This window comes from Tursiops truncatus, chromosome 4 (assembly GCF_011762595.2).
Source record: "Tursiops truncatus isolate mTurTru1 chromosome 4, mTurTru1.mat.Y, whole genome shotgun sequence".
Lineage (NCBI taxonomy): Eukaryota > Metazoa > Chordata > Mammalia > Artiodactyla > Delphinidae > Tursiops > Tursiops truncatus.
This window is the reverse complement of record NC_047037.1, coordinates 62386661-62406030: the sequence shown is the minus strand read 5'-3', so window position 1 is coordinate 62406030 and position 19370 is coordinate 62386661. Positions and strand designations below refer to the sequence as shown.

The window sequence follows — 19370 nt, the reverse complement described above, 5'->3', positions numbered from 1 at the left end:
CACACACACACACAGATGTGGGGTGATTCTTCAAAATAAGAGATTCCTTGACAATTAAATATGATTTTACTTCCCCAGCTGATTGCCCAGATATTTTAAGCAACAGATTCTACCATACACAATAACTTCTGCCAGGTCCTTGAAATTCATAACAGTGGACATCTAGTTTTATCTGAAGTTCACTCAGAGCTTTCCACTTCCTCTGGGCATCTACAGTACAAAGATAATAACATATTCATGAAAAGTACCCTGAGGCACTTACACGTTGAAGAGCCTTAGGTGAGCTGTGGTTAAGTTTTTTTTGTTTGTAGTTAAGATTTGCTAGTCTACATGTGTATACCGTTGTCACCAATTAACCAGAATATAGAATCCATCAAAATGGCCAGTTCCTCAGCCAAGCAGAATAGCTGTTGGGCTATATTATTCTTTTCCTGGATGTGTAGAGACTGAACGACGTGCTCTTTTCCACTGAACACACTTACTTGAATATGAAAGTGGGAAATTCTGAGTTCCTGAATCCCAGAGCCTTGGGGAGAGAGCCTGTGTGTCTATATTAATAGCTTGACTGCAGGTCTTATTCTGTTTTCGGTTAAAATTTTTTTAAAATCAAAATCATGTTCCTTACTGCCTTTGTTTACTCTTGTTTTTAAGGTGGACTGAGCATGTTGAAGGCTCAGACCTGGCACGCATATAGACTACAGGTGTGACAAATTATTTTGGATGGAAGGGTAAGAGCCCAAAGTTTAGAGCAGTTGCTGGGGCAAGAGGGTTTAAAGATAAAGAGATGGGGAACGGGACAGTAACAGGGTCATGAATGGGAATTTGGATGTGGTGACAGGGAGTCATTCAAAGAAGGCAGAAGCAACCAGTCATATTTGTGTTTTAGAAAGTCACCAAGTGTGGGAAGGATGGGAGAGGAGGGGAAAGTAAGACAGACGGCAGGCCAGCTAGGAGCTGGCTGTAATGGTTCTGGGTGGAGAGGATGAGAAATGTCAATTATGTATTTTTAGAGAAGCTTGATTTCTTTTTTAAACTAAAGAAACGGTGAGGTTATTCTTTTTTTTTTTAAGGAACGAAGAACTATTTTCTTAAAACCAATCACTTTCCTAAGTTATTGTGTAAATTGGGCTTGTTTGCAAGCAGGGCACACTTTTATGGATTTCAAAGGGAGAAAGATCCACATTTGTTGTTCGAGACTGAGCTGAGCACTGGGTTTCTTCTCTAAAGGAAAGAGGGGAAAGAAGTCTTCCCTCTCCCCTTTACTACCTGGCAAAGGAGAAAAGGACAGCCTGTGCCCTCCCAGGTAGGGTCCAGAAGGTCCGCCTCATAAACAGACAACAGCCAGAAATAGCAGTGCTTTTCCCAGACCCCAGAGTTCCATGTTCTCCTCTTCTGCTATGTGCTTGGCCTCTTGCTGGACAGGAGACTAGTAAACAAGAAGCCTGTCCTTGAGGAAATTTCCAATCCAGTGAGGACAGGATCAGCGCCAGCAGATAAGTGATTATAGCAAAGAGGGAGCTGTTATAAAAACTTAAGAGTGAGTGCACAGAAACAACTCTTTTTTGGAGATGCCCTGGAATTGTCTGCAAGTATGAGCTGGGTTTTGAAGAGCACACAGACATCCCTCCCAGGGAAAAAGGGGTTGGGCATCTTGGGTGCCCTGACAAGCAGGCACAGTGTCCAGACGATGTCATGGAAGTTAGCAGATCCCAAAGATCCTGGTCACTCCTGATCCTGAAAGACAGTCTCTCAGGATGTTCTCCCAGATGACCTGACTGAACTCCAGTTGAATGGGTTCTACTGCAGTGATCTCCATTTCCCCTTTTCGTTTCTGGGTTAAAATTTCGTTCCTGGGTTAAAATCCTGTTCTAAAATTAGAGATGCGACACACTAGCTTGTTAGAGAATCCTGCTTAACGAACGTTCCAGTTACTCAACTGATTGCCTGATGTGCAGTCCTCACACCAGATATTACAGGGAAGCATCATTGTTTTAGACCCATTCAGTTAGGATTCGGGATCATCTGGACTGGGCAGAGTTTTATTATTTACACCCTGTGAACAAAGGGGTTTGCCAAACAAATTAATACTTCGTTAAATAAGATTTCAAGAAGGATACCTAACCTGTTGATAATTATGGAGAAAATAAGAGGGTTTTTCTCTTTTTTTTAAAAGCGGGTTCCAGGATACTTTAAAGAAATGAATCTTTTCAATTCATGAAAGCAGCCCTGGTAGGAGTTTTAAGTGTTAATTTTTTAAAGTAAGTGAGACATGAACATGTCATTTTTTTTAAAAAGCAAGCAAGACAGAAGCAGCTAAAATAAAAAGTACATGTCCCGTTTTACCAACCAAATGTTTGTAGCTACCTTTTTCTGTGCATTTACATATATATACACTTAATGACATATAGTTTTGTTTTGTGCTCTTAAAAAACAGATCAAACCTAATCTGTAATTAGCGCTCATCTTATAACATTATGCCTTGAAGAGTGTCCTATGACCGTGGATACATGTCTACTTCATTCTTTTTTTTTTTTTTGCGGTATGCGGGCCTCTCACTGTTGTGGCCTCTTCCGTTGCGGAGCACAGGCTCCAGACGCGCAGGCTCAGCGGCATGGCTCATGGGCCCAGCCGCTCCACGGCATGTGGGATCTTCCCGGACCGGGGCGCGAACCCGTGTCCCCTGCATCGGCAGGCGGACTCTCAACCACTGCGCCACCAGGGAAGCCCTACTTCATTCTTTTTAACAGCTGTATAATGTTCAGTATTATGACTCTACTATGATTTACTTATTCATCTCCCTGCTTGTGGATATTTAGATTATTTGCATTCTTTGTCATAACAATGCAACAGTATCTTCCTCTATTCAAATCTTAGTGTCTATGCAGAAGTTTCTTCCCATAGGATTTCTATCAATAAGTTCTTGCTTAGCAGTTGTAGTCAATGTTTATTTATACTTGGAGATAACAAAAATATTCTTCTTTAGAAATATTCAATTTTCTTGTAAATTATGATGCCTTTTCTATAAATAGTTAGGCTTGTGACATCCTTTGTGGAGCATTCCATGTAGCCACTGTATGGGATGGTGTCAGCAGTTTTATTATGAAGTCTTGCCAAAGGCAGTGTCAGGAATGAGCCTTCATAGCACAGAAGCAGAAATTAGTTCCTGGTTCTTTTTTCGCCTTCCTATCCTGACACAAGATTAGAGGTTCTACAGAATGGCTTGTATAGTCATTTAGGCAGCTCTGGTAAAGCATGAATGCGTTCTCTTTTTTAAAAATAAAACAAGACAGAAGTAGTATATGGGATCTAGAACAGAGGGATGGGGTCCCCCTTAATTTAAAAAAAAAGATCAGAGGAAACAGGAGCCCCTCAGTTCCTTCATTATTTGTTTGTTGTTTCCCCTGTCTGTGTACTTCTCTGTCTCTCTCCTTTTTCCTCTCTGCATGAATTGTAACATTTCTTTCTGTGGCTATTGCCCAGATTAAAGCCATGGAGAAATGTGTGGCTGCATATAGCAACTATTTGATACCTCTTACACAAGAAGGAAAGGAAAAGTAATGGGGCTACACTTTGGCCACCACATCTCTTCTCTTGCAACCCCCAAAGGCGATATTTATGGGATTTCAGTGCCAGGCCCTTCCATTGAAATGACCTCTTCTAATATTTAAATGCTGATTTGTGTTTTCTTTCTGGGATCTAACATATTCTCCAAAGATAGAAAAATTCTTATCTTCGTATTTCTATTCTTCTTTCTATCTAATTTTAACGCTTAAGTAAAAACAAGACATGATCTAAATCACTCAAAGTTATCAGATATCTTAGAAAAAAAGAAAAATCTTCTGAATAAAAAGGCAGGAGAAGGCCCACATATCCATCAATAGGGGATGGATATCTGGTACATCCGAGTAGTGTAAAATAGAATGAGGATGTTCTCTATCTGCCAATGTAGAAAGATCTTCAGGACATTACTGTTAGGTGAAAAAAACAAGATTCAGTGAGTGTGCAGAATATGCAAATATTTCTATAAGAAAAGGTGAAAATAGGATTGTATATTTGTATTTACTAGTATTTGCATAAAGGAACTGAAGGCTACACAAGCAACGAGTAAGACTTTTCATGGAATACCTCTTTAAAGTGTCCTGATTTTTGAATTAGGACTGTATTACCTATTAGAAATAAAAATAATTTTTGAAAAGGAAGTTCTGCATTGTTAGGTAAGATCCTCTTTAAACCTACTGTGTATGTATTCCATCTCTCATGTTTGAGCCTAGGTACCTTTTGGGGTAGGGTCACTTGCAGGACTATGTATGTTGAGGAGGAAGGGAATAATTCTATAATTAGAACATGTGTGGCAATTTAAATTCTAACTATTTTGGTAGGAAATTGAAAAGGCAGATTTGCATCTAACTAACCTGTTTCTTTAGCTTGTTCAGACTTCTTGGGTTTGTTCTTTATTTTTTTCCTCAAAGTAATTGAAAGTTTTATTTATTTGTTTAAAACAGCTGTGTTTTATTTTATTTATTTTTTTTATTATTTGGCTGCATTGGGTCTTCATTGCTGCGTGCGGGCTTTCTCTAGTTGCAGCGAGCGGGGGCTACTCTTCATTGTGGTGCGCAGGCTTCTCATTGCAGTGGCGTCTCTTGTTGCGGAGCACAGGCTCTAGGCCGAGCACGAGCTTCAGTAGTTGCAGCACACAGGTTCAGCAGTTGCAGCATGTGGGCTCAGTAGTTGTGGTGCATGGACTTAGTTGCTCTGTAGCATGTGGGATCTTCCCAGACCAGGGATTGAACCCGTGTCCCCTGCATTGGCAGGCGGATTCTTAACCACTGTGCCACCAGGGAAGTCCCTAATTGAAAGTTTTAAAACAAGCTGCTCTTTTTTTTTCTTCTTTTAATTTTTAAATTGAAGTATAATTGATTTACAATATTACATTAGTTTCAGGTGTACAACATAGTCATTCATTTTTTGTGTGTGTGTGGTTTTTTTTTTTTTGCAGATTGTATTCCATTATAGCTTATTACAAAATGTTGGGTGTAATTCTCTGTGCTATACAGTAGGGCATTATATAATGATAAAGGGATCAATACAAGAAGAGGATATTGCACTCATTAACATTTAGGCTCCCAATATAGAAGCACCTAAAATATATAAAGCAAATACTAACAGACATAAAGGGAGAAATTGACGAATGGCTTAAAACAAGATGTTCTTGATTCACAATCAAAATCCCTTGCTGGTGTCTTGGTGAACATAGTGAGAAAGTAAACTCAAACTGTGGTCTTAAGCCTGTTTGTTGTGTCTGTGCTTTTATCTTTTACAGGAGCAGGAAAATTCAGATTCGAAACATCCCTCCTCACCTGCAGTGGGAGGTAGGCCAATGTCATTTCTATATTTATTATCTTCCTGCTCTCTTTCCTCATTTTATTTTTTAATGGGTTAATAAGGGATTTTCTCCCTTTTTTATAGTTCCCTTTCACATTTAGGAATTAGAGGTCCTCAGACTTTCCCTTCTTCAGTGCCCCTAATGTGCATGATCTGCCATAAGTTTGGGGTCAGATTTGTCCCTTTCGTTGTGCAGGATGTGCACTTTGATCCCTTATGTTCTGTCTTCTCAGAAACCAAGCATCAACAGACAAACTGTGAAACAAAATACATACCTTGCTTGTGATTTTTATCCCATGATTTTATAAAAGATTTTTACCTTTCTAAATTACGATTTGGGGAAAAATAAAATAAATGGAAAACCCATAAGAATAGAAGGTTCTTTGTTAGTTTGAGCAAGTTTTTTGTTTATTTTGAATTAGTTGCTATGAATAACAGTTAAGACATATTTTCGGATTTGTAAAACTTCTTACAAGATTGTTACCTTGAAATAAAATAAGCTAGAATATGAGGAGTGGCTTTACTGCATTATTGAAAACATACTGCCCCATGTTCCCCAACCCAAACAAAATCAAAATAGCCTTAAAGGAAACAGAATGTTTTGTCTAATGTTTTTATTCCTTTAAGAAAAAAAATTTTCATTGTGGAAAACTTTGAACATATACATATCTCATTACTTTGTAAAATAAGGAGATCCCTAAAGGAAAACTGAAGGAAGAAGGTTAAATCTTCCAGAAAGGAGAAGTGATCTTTGTACATTATTCTGCTTCTCATTTCAAAAGCAGCAAGTGGGTTCCAACCATCATGATGAACGTGATTGTTAACAATTACTAAGACTTCGAAGCTCTGCTGTGTTTCCTCAGTGAACAGATTACTTGAGAGCCAATAAGCACATGAAAGTCCTGTACATTTATTCAGTTCTAGCTGCTTTTATGGAAGACCTGAAATTCTAACAGCAAAGCTTCTTTTTCAGGTGTTGGATGGACTTTTGGCTCAGTATGGGACAGTGGAGAATGTCGAACAAGGTAATAAGTGACGAAATTAGCCTATTGAATTTTGAGAGGGATATTACCTGTTATTTCTTATAGGTCGGGTCAAATCCAAGGACAAATAATAAGTTCAAATTCCTTTGAAGCAAGCTTCCTAGAGTATATGTTTGTATATCTGTATGTGAGAGATGTCTATATCCATCTATATCGATTTTTTCAAAGAATGGTTTTCAGGCTATTTTTCTTATACTCTTTAATGTACTCAAGCACTGGACAAATGCTGTCAGGGTGGGGGAAGCTTAATTCACTTGGAAGTAACTGGATTTACACTATTACAGCTTTCCTCTTCCTGGTTAAGAATAACATATCCCTAATATCTTGCGCTGAGTGTTTCTCAAGGTGTAGGACTCCTACCCCAGAATCGCCTGGAGTGCTTGGGAAAATGCAGATTCCTAGGGCTCACCGTAGACAGACCTACAAATTAAGACTACGGGGGAAGAAGTCATGAATCTGTATGTTCAACAAGCACCCCCAAGTGATTTTTGTGTGTACTCATTTGAGAGCCTCTGTCTTAGGAACAATGCTGTAAATCCCCAGAAAACATATACTCTTTTTCCTGCCGCCCTTATTTTTGTCTTCTAAAACATGAAGTGCTATGATTTTTAAAGAAAAAAAAAAAGGGTACCTCAGCTGATATCTTATGTAGCTATTTAAGAGTCCCTGAAAAGTAGATTCTAAGCTCCTGATAGGACAGGCAGTAACATGTGATAAAGATTATTTTTGCACTGACCTAGAAAGCAGACTATGAATTCAGTCACTTACTGACTGTGAGCCCTTGTAAAAGTCACTTAACCTTATTGGCTCAGTTTCCACATGTGTATAATGGGGAGAATAAATTTACCCTTCCTGTATCACTGAATAGTTGGGGCACCCAGAGAGAACCTGAATAAATATTTACAGACAGTGGAGTCATACATAATGGTTAAAGTTCACTTAGGAAAAATCACAGAGAATCCATTTTCTCATATGCAGTCTGTTCTATCCGCCAGTATAATTAATATAATAGTTTTAAAGCAGTAGTTATTCAGATGCTCTCCACTCCTGAATATTAAAAATATTATTAGGCAGTTTCATACTGCTGACTGCCCATACCCAAAGGTGAAGGGAAAGAGCTCAGAAGGAAGACATGATTTACAAGGATTCTGTTTTCTCAGTTCTTGTTATTTCCCTCAAATGGAAAAGAAGACATTCTAATAAGGAATGGATTTAGTAGGCAGGATGACCTTCCAGACATGAACCTGTAGAAGTTACTAACTAAGACCATGTTATTAAACTTAGGACAGTGCCATGCAAAGAAGAAATACTCCAGGTCCCTGGGGGCAGTTCACAGCTCCAATGGCACCTGTGCCCTGAGAGCACCCAGTTTCTAGCTGCCTCACAGCTACGGGATAGAAGTACTGGGGTGTTGTTTTGTTCTGTTTCATAGGTGATTCCTGATTCAGCAGGAAAACATTTTCAGTAGGATTTTAAGGAGAGCTTTCATGTCCAATGAAATAAAGTATTTCAATGGAGCTCAGTTTTTCCCAGAATCACAGGTCTGATTTCCTGAAGACAGATGTCTTTCAAGAACAAAGAATATGACTAAGGAGTAGAACAAAATCTGAGAATCTGAGACTTCTAGTGGATAGCTTTATTCGGGAGGTTCAAAGCTAGCCTTCCTCCCGTTTTGGAGTCTTCAACCTCATCTGTAGCACTACGAAGTGCAGATATGAGGCCTCGTAGCATTCAGTGTGTCAGCACCGAAAGAGGATGGTTGTGGGCTGCACATTCTCTATTTTGCACTATGAGGACCTCTCTGTGTATTAGAGAGCAAAACGAATACCCCCAGGCCAAGGCAAGGGCTGGGCTCAGCACCGGTGACACGTAAATCTCAGTGGCAGTTCCCTCCTGAGGATTATGCCTCCCCTCCCCATAAGGGCTGCAGCTACTTTGAAGTTATTGGATAACAGTGGTCTTGAACCTTTTTGAGAATCATATGGAAATTATAAGCCAGAAAAATCCAAGTACCCACAATTTTGAATATTTGCAGGGAAGTGGGGAGGGTGAGTAAAGAATTCCTGAAGCTCTAACATGGATTCAAGATTAAGAATCCCAGGACTTCCCTGGTGGTCCAGTGGATAAGACTCCAGGCTCCCAATGCAGGGGGCCTGAGTTCGATCCGTGGTCAGGGAACTAGATCCCCCGTGCCTCAACAAAGAGCCTGCATGCAACAACGAAGATCCTGCATGCCGCAGCTAAGACCCAGCACAGCCAAATAAATAAATAAATAAATGTTTTTTAAAAAAAAGATTAAAGGGCTTCCCTGGTGGCGCAGTGGTTGAGAGTTCGCCTGCCGATGCAGGGGACCACGGGTTCGTGCCCCAGTCTGGGAAGATCCCACATGCCGCGGAGCGGCTAGGCCTGTAAGCCATGGCCACAGGGCCTGCGCGTCCGGAGCCTGTGCTCCACCACGGGAGAGGCCACAACAGTGAGAGGCCCGTGTACCGCAAAAAAAAATAATAATAATAAAAAAAGATTAAGGATCCCTGCGCTATAGGGTTTTATTATTATTTTGAAAAGCACCTCTACTGTGGTTTTCTTGAATTATCCTCACCTTAATGTTGTTAATTCCAAGTCTCCCAATAGCTTAAATGTTTTAGTGGGGGAGGATGTGATTTAGTTATGTTTACTGGTTTTGGGGAAACCAGTATTTTTGGTTTAAGTTTACTGACTTAGATTGAGAAAGTTTTGTCTTGCTGTTTGAATTCATTTTTTATGTCTGACTTTGGAAGAAGAGGCAAGCAATTATGAATCAAGATAAAGCAACTCACAAGAGTGACCCCTTATTAACCACTCTTAGAATTTATGTGTTCTCTTCAGTCAAGTGGGTTGGAATTGTCAACTTTCTTTATTCATTGTACACAGTTACTAGATTTAACTCACACAGTCAGTCAAGGAGGTGTATCAGAGGGGAACAAAAATAGTAATAGTTCAACCTTATCCATGAATGAAGAATTAAAATTAAAATACTTTCTTATTATTTTATACATATATCCAGTTATTTTTAAATAAATGCAAATTATAACAAAACTCATAGTGGTACAATAAACTGATACAAACTTTTAGGAGAATAATCTGAAAACAATCATTAAAAAGCATTATGTTCTTTTACCAATTATTTTCTTTCTAAATTACCCTAAAAAAAATAATTCAGAAGAACACAAATCAAGTGATATTTGCAACAGTGGTGATTTTTATCAACACTAGTCAGAATAGCAAATACTGGGAATAACCCATTTGTCAACAATTAAGGAATGGTTAGGCAAAAGTCATGGCACATTTATTTGCTGCAATTTTATGAAGGCATTAAAAATGAAAAATCCAAAGAAAATGTGCATATACATATACATGTGCAAAAGTGTTGATAAAATTAGTGAAAATGTAGTTTTGAGTTGTATATACAATGGATTACAAATGTGTATATTACAGTTGATTACAAATTCCTATGAACGCGCATGAATAAAGATAGAGATTCAAGTAACTCTAAGAGATAGGGCAGTGACGTTTTTTTGTGCATTTTTCTCTAAATAAGTTTATTTACATTAGCCAGAGGGTGGCAGCTTTTTTTTTTTCTATGACAATGTAGTTTTTGCTTCTTTCCTAGTCAACACAGACACAGAAACTGCCGTTGTCAACGTCACATATGCAACAAGAGAGGAAGCAAAAACGTAAGTGGATTTGGGCTTATTTCCCTTCAAATTTGGGCGTGGGGGGGAGTGGAGCTTGTCTTTGAATTCCATTGAGTCCTGTATTTATAAACCTTTTCTGAAAAGATGCAGAACTTTGACACATCAGTGGAGCCCCAGGGCATTTATACCAGAGTGTCTGTTTGTTGATTGTACAGAGATTTTTATCTTGAAAAATGTTGAGCCTTGGTATCAAAACCGAGGTGGGAGCTGCATCTTGATATAGTCAGGAATAGAGGGCACCACGTCTGTGACATTGTGTCCACTAGAGTCTGCTTTGATGGCCACTAGGAGCCACTTCCACCTGGAGCTTCCTCCATGCACCATGAGGAAGAAGCCCAGGCCCGCTTCTGTCCAAACTCATTGAATGGATGCTGAAACCTCATTTTCCCTCTATGAATATTAAAAGAGGGATCCACCTTAGTGACATCAGCCCAAGGGAACATTGTCATCTAGGAGTGGTTCATCAAAGAGCACCTGGCTCAGGTTCTTTTTCCTACTCACATTCACCTCCTAATCCCACTCATGGCTACATTGCTTCATTGTTGGTTAATTGTGAGCTTGGCTGTTAACACACATGGGACTGAATTTTTTTTAAAAAACAACAACAACAAAAACAAGTTCCTTTTTGTAGAGGGTCCATGAAGTGCCTGTCAGGTCATTGTAACTAGAATTATGGTCACATGTGGCATAACATCTGTATTGGTTACATGTCCCAGGATTATACTTTTATTTCTTTTTCAAGGTTGCCACACCCATGAATACATGGTTAACCCATTCTCCTACCACTAGTTTTCAAAATGTTCATGTTGCATTGAAAAAGGCAGTAGTCATTTGCTGTTGACTTTTGCACACGTATGTAAGCAGGATACATATACCAACAACTGAACCTTTAGAGTTCTTGTCCATCTGCTACTTAGGTAGGCCCTCTGTACATGATATTACTTTGTTGCTTTTATTGAATTCAAAAAGTGCTGCTTTGTAATAAATTCGTAAACCCTAAACAATAACATTGTAGAAGAGGGTTCATTTTTTCACATGCTGCCAAAGACACGTGAAAAAATGGTTGCACTTCATGTATAGTTTTTAAGATGCAATAGTGGGATTTATCAAATTGATAAGTCTTTTAAAATCATAATACTTTGTACTTCTGAGGATTCAAGGAAACAAGTGCTGTCTTAGCTGCTATGGGATAGTACATGTTGAAACCTTTCCAGAAGGACACTGAGCAATAATGACTTAAAATGTTAGAATTCTGCCTGCTCTCTGACCCAGCAATTCCATTAGGAATTTGTCCTGTTTGCAAAGTTGTAGTTGCAAAGATGCCCATGACAATACTGTATGTAATAGTAAAAGATTAGAAACATATATATATATATATATATATATATATAAAACAATAGAGAATCAGTTGCAAAAATGATGGCAAATCAATAGAATGTTAAACAGCCAGTAAAAACTAAATTGCAGGGTATTTAATCACTTGGAAAACTGTTTAGAGTATTAACTGTTTTTAAAGGTTATAAAGTAGTATGTATGGTATTAATCCATTTGTATACATAATAATATATTTATATTTAAGAAAGCTATAGGGTGGGCTAGGATGTTTTTCTTATTTGTGCTTATCTACTTCTGAATTTTCAGTAATAACTGTATTACAATTAAAATTTTTAAAAAAGGACAATTTTATGCCAGTATTTTACAAAGAGTTTTTGATGATGGGGATACAGCCTTGAGTGGTGAAAAAAAGCAGACTGGCACATTGTATATCAAGTCTGACCAGGCCTGCACGTTGTAATTACGTGTTTAATTTGTTAACCACAAGCCCTGAGGGAGCAGAGATGGCACGTGTCTTGCTCACCGCTGCATCCTTAGTGCCGAGGACGGCATTCACGTAGGCAACTAGTAAAGGAGAGTGAATGAACCGGTCCATTGACCCTGGGGGGGTCTTCTCCAACACTGTTCTCTAACAAAGCTCACTTGCCCCTGCTGCATTTCAGAGCCATCGAGAAGCTAAGCGGGCATCAGTTTGAGAACTACTCCTTCAAGATTTCCTACATCCCGGATGAAGAGGTGAGCTCCCCTTCGCCCCCTCAGCGAGCCCAGCGTGGGGACCACTCTTCCCGGGAGCAAGGCCATGCCCCTGGGGGCTCTTCTCAGGCCAGACAGATTGATTTCCCGCTGCGGATCCTGGTCCCCACCCAGTTTGTTGGTGCCATCATCGGAAAGGAGGGCTTGACCATAAAGAACATCACTAAGCAGACCCAGTCCCGGTACGTGCCTCCGGGGCTTCCTTTGCTTCCTTCTGAGGGGTCCCCTGAGTGCTGGTGGGTCCCGGCCATTCCCAGGTTGCTATTGCTTGCATCAGCAGCGGGGGGCTGTGCTGTATGGGACTATGGCTTCTTTAAATGGAACTACTAACAGACTAACACAAAGCCCAGGGGCTTTAATGAGCTTTCATGCCAGTGACCTAAAGGTCATACCCTGAAACACTAATAGTTCATAAACAAGGTACTAATGACCTCACAGTCAAGAATTGTTCTCATAAGCTATCTGATACCTGTGAACACATCTACATGTTTTTAAAACAACAGAGGTATGGGGCTGAACTTTACGGGACCCTAGAACCCGCGTATCTTAGCTCTTGCCTCCTCTCCTGCGTCAGAGCCCTGGGTGGTAGTCATTCTTTGAGACCACCTAGGGAGTCTCGCAAATAGCTACATAAAGGAAATGGGTGAGTCACTGTTACATTGAGCAATAAATAAAGTACATTAGTCTTATGTTTAGTTTTCTGTCTGTTTAAGGAGACTGAATTGGTAGTAGGAGTTGTAGTGGATAAAGTGACTTGTGAGGTTGCTGAGTTTGTGTGTTCATAAGACCACAGCATGATGTAATGAACAAAGCACAGGTCTTGAAAACAAAGACGCTTGTTCAAGTTTTACCACTTAATAGCTATATGATCTTAGAAAAAATGTTAAGGTCTCTGAGCACCAATTGCTTCTTCTGTAAGCCAGGAGTGTTGTGAGAATTAGGACAGTCAGGCAGATTGAAGGAAATTACAAAGCACTTAAATTACAAAGCACCAAATTACTGACAAATATTTGTTATTTACATGCCTAGTGCATTTTATTCAGGATATTGAGTGTCTTGTAACCTGAAAGAGAAAACACTGTTTTCTGCAAAGTGACTGAGTTACTTCCAAATAATGAACACTTACATGAGTCCCAGAGTTTAAAATCATAGGAGTGAAATGATGAGATAGTACAGGGGGCAAATACTATGTGGTGTTTCCTTTATTTTAAAATCAGTCCCCTTTTTTCCCAAGTTTTCTTCACTGAGAAAGTGATTTTTATTTGTATGTCTTTTTGTTCCAAAGATTATTTAAAGTGGCTTTATAAATGCAGCAAGGTTAGGGACTTCCCTGGCGGTCCAGTGGTTAAGACTCCACGCTTCCATTGCAGGGGGCACTGGGTTCAATCCCTGGTAGGGGAACTAAGATCCCGCATGCTGCGCAGTGTGTCCAAAAAATAAAATAAAGTAACTAAAAAAAAATCATTTAAAAAAATGCAGCAAGTTTAAATACAAGTGAGTTAGTTCTCAAAGTGTGTGCCCATTTTTTTAGAAAAAGGCCAGAGACTTGGATTTGGGCTTTCTGACAGCCAGAGTGAAAAAGGATACAATCAATTATGTGATTTTGAAAGTTAAAAACAAATAGAGCCACAACTACCCAAAGAAGTCTGATAAAGTCATCAAGCTTTTGAGCCATTAGTTTTTAAGAGCCTGGAAGAAGGCAGGCTGCCGGTGGCAAGGAAACCAAAAACTTAGGCAGAGAAAGGGCATGCCTCTGTTTTCTGTCCATACTCAGATACGTAAAGCTTGCTTGAATTTGGTGGAGTTGGATTAACATATGGCTTTTAAAAGCTGCAATCAGTTCAGAGACCGGCACTGTGCCAACGTACAGTATTATCCCGCTCACTTTACTCTTCACTTCTAAGATCATTGGAAAGACTACACAACATACTTCATTTACCAAACTGGCTTCATTACCACGTTGCCTTGATGCCTTTGCCCAGTGGCACTCCTGTAAGAAAGATTCCCTTCTCAGTGGAGCTGCCGAGAATTTGGGTTTGGCACAAGACCCCCTGCACTGCTTGCCGCCTTCTTGGAGAATGGCATTGGTTGCAAACGTGCTCGTGACACTTCCTGGTCTGTCTGTGTCCTTGCTGTACATTGGCCAGTGCGACGCATTCTTGGGACTAGGATCCAGTCCCAGATGACGCTGTGCTATGGCTCCTGATTCTTTTCCTGCAGGGTAGACATCCATAGAAAGGAGAACTCCGGGGCTGCAGAGAAGCCTGTCACCATCCATGCCACGCCAGAGGGAACCTCTGAAGCATGCCGCATGATTCTCGAAATCATGCAGAAAGAGGCGGATGAGACCAAACTGTAAGTTTGCATGCAATGCACAGACCACTCAGCAGAAAAAAAGATTAGGTTGTCATTCATTTAACCCAGGAAAGTTTTAAAAAGCTGTAAATCTATTTCTCAGTAAAGAGAGCAGGGGAAAGATTATTTTTCAGAAATTTGTTCCTAAAGAGAATATGGTGGGAAATAGATCTTTTATGTTTATAACATGGCTGCTTCTCTACTTGTATGTTTCTCTTGGTGAGCCTAATGCTTCCATCACTCACTGGTAATAATTATTGGTAGGAACATATAGACCCGTGCTGTCCAGGGCCATGCAGTGATGGAAATGTTCTGTATCTGCACTGTTCAATACGATAGCCACTAGCCATGTGTTCCTGTTGAGTGCTTGAAATGTGACTAGTGCAATGGAGGAACTGAATATTTTATTTTAATCCATTCAGACTTAAATAATCGCATGTATGGCTAATGGCTATCATATTGGACTGGGCAGATACAGAAAATACATCGTTGTCAAAACCATCATTTACTATGCTGGAAAAGGGTTTTGTCACCATGCTCCTAAGCCACTTGCACTCTTAAAATTGGATTATGTTTCCTTAAATAGTAGAAACTGGTATCTGAGTGGCTACTTCATTCTTCTTTGTTTTTCTCTCTCCCCCTGTCCATTTCTTTTACAAAATATTTCTTAGGATTCCTGAGTGTTGTACCAATTTGAATGACAAATACAGTTTTTAGTAACTTGTATAATTTAGTAATACAAATTTATTAATTTGTATTATAAACAAATTAATGGTAACAGAATAGGCAATATAATAAAAAAGGCTGTATGTTTGTTTGGCAAAATCCACTTACAGGCATGTGTGGCAGTTTTAATAAAGAAGCAGTGAGGGGGCTTCCCTGGTGGCACAGTGGTTGAGAGTCTGCCTGCCAATGCAGGGGACACGGGTTTGTGCCCCGGTCCGGGAAGATCCCACATGCCGCGGAGCGGCTGGGCCCGTGAGCCATGGCCGCTGAGCCTGCGCGTCCGGAGCCTGTGCTCCGCAACGGGAGCAGCCACAACAGTGAGAGGCCCGCATACCGCAAAAAAAAAAAAAAAGAAGCAGTGAGGGATGAATTGAATATAAAACTGATTTAGCAAACAATGTCAAATAATAGTGTTCCAAAACCAAGAAGATGAAAGTAGTTCCTAAAAGAAAAACGTTGCAAATCTATTCTTAGATTTCATAAGGGACTCTAACATTTCACTTAACTAATTATTTACTATTTGGGGCTTTTGAAACCCCCCACATGCTGTGTCTTAATTTGAAGAAGCCCCTCCCTCATCTAAGTTATTGAGAATTTTATAAATGTTACCCTCCTTGGTCCTTTGAGCTAGGTGTAAGCATCTTACAATATTCTGAAGAACCAAAAAGACTGATGTATAAATTGGATTCTTAAAGTATTCGTGTAGAGCCAAGATAGAATTTGACTGTCTTTGAAGTACTTTTTTTTTGAGTGCGGCACCTTGCTGAGCACTGTGCTGGGTTGAGGCTACAGCCCTGAACAAGATCCAGTTCCTTTTTTTATCCAGTGGGAGAGACATCTGCTAAACAAATAATTACACCAGTAAGTAATTAAGCACAGCTATGAGAGGTGCTACAGTGGAAAACAACTGCAGGTAACTGGAGGCCCTAATCAAGGTTTTAGGGGGCAAGAAGAGATTTGAGGATTTCAGAGAAGGCCTCCCTGTGTAAGTGACATTTAAGCTGAGCCGTGAGGAAGATGAGTAGGAGGTGGAGGACGGAGGAGAATAGGGATTCTAAACTTTCTTTCTATTCATTTACCAAATATTTATTGGGTACATACTGTCTGTCAGGCACTGTTCTATGTGCCAGTGGACAAAGCTGACAAAAAAACCCTGCCCTCTGTAAGTCACATTCTAGTGGAGCTTCTTCAAACATCCATGTATTTTGAGGCAGTAGTAATGCATCTGTTCAATGCTTTTGGTCTCAAGTAACAGAAAACATAACAAGTGGCTTAAGCAATAAGAAACAATTATGCTGTCACATAATTAGAAGTCCTTATTATGTGAGAGTGACTGAAAGGTCAGTTGAATCATAGACTAAAAGGCCCATGACTTTTCTTTCTGCTTTACCTTCTTCAGGGTGTCTGATACTCCCCTGATGATGACAAGATGACTGAAGTGATTTCAGACCTTGGATCCCCACAGAAAACTATTTAAAAGTTGAAAGAGAAGGCATCCTCTCCTTGTCCCCCCCCCGCCCTTTTTTTTTGAACTTTTTTTATTGTAAAAAAAAAAAAACAAAAAAACACCTATCATAAAATTTATCGTCTTAACCATTTTTAAGGGTACAGTTCAGTAGTGTTAAGTATATTCACATTATTGTGAAACAGATCTCCAGAACTTTATCATCTTACAAAACTGAAACTCTGTGCCTGTTAAACAACAACTCCCCTTTTCCCTCTCCCTCCAGCCTCTGGTAGCTACCATTCTATTTTCTGGTTCTGCGAATTTGACTCTTTTAGAGAACTCAGATAAGTGAAATCATACAGTATTTGTCTTTTTGTGACTGGCTTATTTCACTTAACATAATGACCTCAAAATGAATTCATGTTGTAGGATTTCCTTTTTTAAGGCTGAATAATATTCCATTGTGTGTGTATACCACATTTTGTTTATTCATTTATCCATTGATGGAGATTTGGGTTGCTTCTGCCTCTTGGCTATATGAATAGTGCTGTTTTGAAATATCTCTTTGAGACCCTGCTTTCAATTCTTTTGGATATATACCAAGAAGTGAGATTGCTGGATCATACAGTAGTTCTATTTCCAATTTTTTGAGGAACCTGTTTTCCATAGCAGTTGCACCATTTTACAATCCCACCAGCCTTTCACAAGAGTTCAGATTTCTCCACATCCTTATCAGATATATGATTTGCAGATACTTACTTCCATTTCATAGGTTGTCTTTTCATTTTGTTGAGTGTGTCCTTTGATGCACAAAAGTTTTTAGGTTTGGTGTAATCCTATTTGTTAATTTTGCTTTTGTCAACTGTGCTTTAGTGTTATATCCAAAAAACAGTAGCCAAGTTCACTATCGTGAAGCTTTGCTCCTTTGTTTTCTTCTAGGAAAATTGCACTTTCAGGTTTTACATTTAGGTCTTTAATCTCTTTTGAGTTAATTTTTGTATATGAAATAAGGGTCCAGCTGCATTCTTTTTTTTTTTTTTTTTTTTTTTGTGCGGTACGCGGGCCTCTCACTGTTGTGGCCTCTCCCATTGCGGAGCACAGGCTCCGGATGCTCAGGCTCAGCGGCCATGGCTCACAGGCTTAGCCGCTCTGCGGCATGTGGGATCTTCCTGGACCGGGGCACGAAGCCGTGTCCCCTGCATCGGCAGGCGGATTCTCAACCACTGCGCCACCAGGGAAGCCCCCAGCTGCATTCTTTTGCAAGTTTTCCTAAGATAATTTTCGAAGACACTGTCCTTTTCCCATGATGTAGCCTTGGCACCTTTGTCAAAGATCATTTGACCATATATGCAAGGATTTATTTCTGGTATCTCTATTCTTTCCTCTTGGTTTATTTTTCTGTCTTGATACCAGTACCATACTGTTTTTTTTTATATAAATTTATTTTTATTTATTTATTTTTGGCTGCATTGGGTCTTCGTTGCTGTGTGCGGGCTTTCTCTAGTTGTGGCGAGCGGGGGCTGCTTAGCAGTTGTGGCACACAGGCTTAGCTGCTCCGCAGCATGTGGGATCCTCCCGGGCCAGGGCTCGAACCCGTGTCTCTCGCATCGGCAGGCAGATTCTCAACCACTGCGCCACCAGGGAAGTCCTACCATACTGTTTTGATTACCATAGCTATACAATATGTTTTGAAATCAGGAAATGTGAGTTCTTTTTCAAACTTGTTTTGATTATTCAGGGTCCCTTGAGATTCCATATGAATTTTTTTTAATAAATTTATTTACTTTATTTATTTTTGGCTGCATTGGGTCTTTGTTGCTGTGTGTGGGCTTTCTCTAGTTGTGGTGAGCGGGGGCTACTCTTCGTCGCGGTGCGCAGGCTTCTCATTGCAGTGGCTTCTCTTGTTACAGAGCACAGGCTCTAGGCATGCAGGCTTCACTAGTTGTGGCACATGGGCTCAGTAGTTGTGGTACACGGGCTTAGTTGCTCCATGGCATGTGGGATCTTCCCAGACCAGGCCTCAAACCTGTGTCCCCTGCATTGGCAGGTGGATTCTTAACCACTGCACCACCAGGGAAGCCCCTCCATATGAATTTTTACAATGAGTTTTTCTGTTTCTGCAGAAGTTGCCATTGGGATTTTGATAGGGATTACATCAAATCTGTAGATTGTTTTGGGTGGTGTGGACATCTGAACAACTTTAGGTCTTCCAGTCCAGGCATCCGGGATGTCTTTCCATTGATTTCTCTCTTTAATTTCTTTCAGCGTTGTTTTATAGTTTTCAGTGTGTAAGTCTTTTACTTCTTTAATTAGGCTTATTCCTCAATACTTTATTCTTTATGATGCTATTATAAATGGAATTATTTTCTTAATTTCCTTTTCGTATTGTTCATTGTTAGTGTATAGAAACACTACTGTTCTTTGTATGTTGATTTTATATCCTACAGTGTTGCTGAATTAGTTTATTAGTTCTAACAGTTTTCTTGTGGAATCTTTGTTTTCTACATATAAGATCATATCATCTGTGAACAGAGATAATGTTACCTCTTCCTCTCCAACTTAGATGTCTTTTATTTTTTTTCCTTAGCTACTTGC

At 39.8% G+C, this 19370-nt stretch overlaps 1 protein-coding gene across 6 annotated transcripts in view; it reads left to right on the top strand.

Moving 5' to 3' along the window:
- The window catches only part of IGF2BP2 (insulin like growth factor 2 mRNA binding protein 2), a 159938-nt gene that overhangs the window by 111326 nt on the left and 29242 nt on the right, over positions 1–19370 (top strand). For 5 of the 6 annotated variants that reach the window (XM_033855603.2, XM_033855600.2, XM_033855598.2 and 2 more), the window contains 5 exons: positions 5321–5369; positions 6356–6407; positions 10075–10138; positions 12157–12429; positions 14468–14602. In XM_033855603.2, the coding sequence (XP_033711494.1) occupies positions 5321–5369; positions 6356–6407; positions 10075–10138; positions 12157–12429; positions 14468–14602 (573 nt within the window). Of the gene's footprint in view, positions 1–705; positions 729–5320; positions 5370–6355; positions 6408–10074; positions 10139–12156; positions 12430–14467; positions 14603–19370 lie in introns of those variants that run through there. The other variant, XM_073803983.1, reaches the window with a different exon arrangement.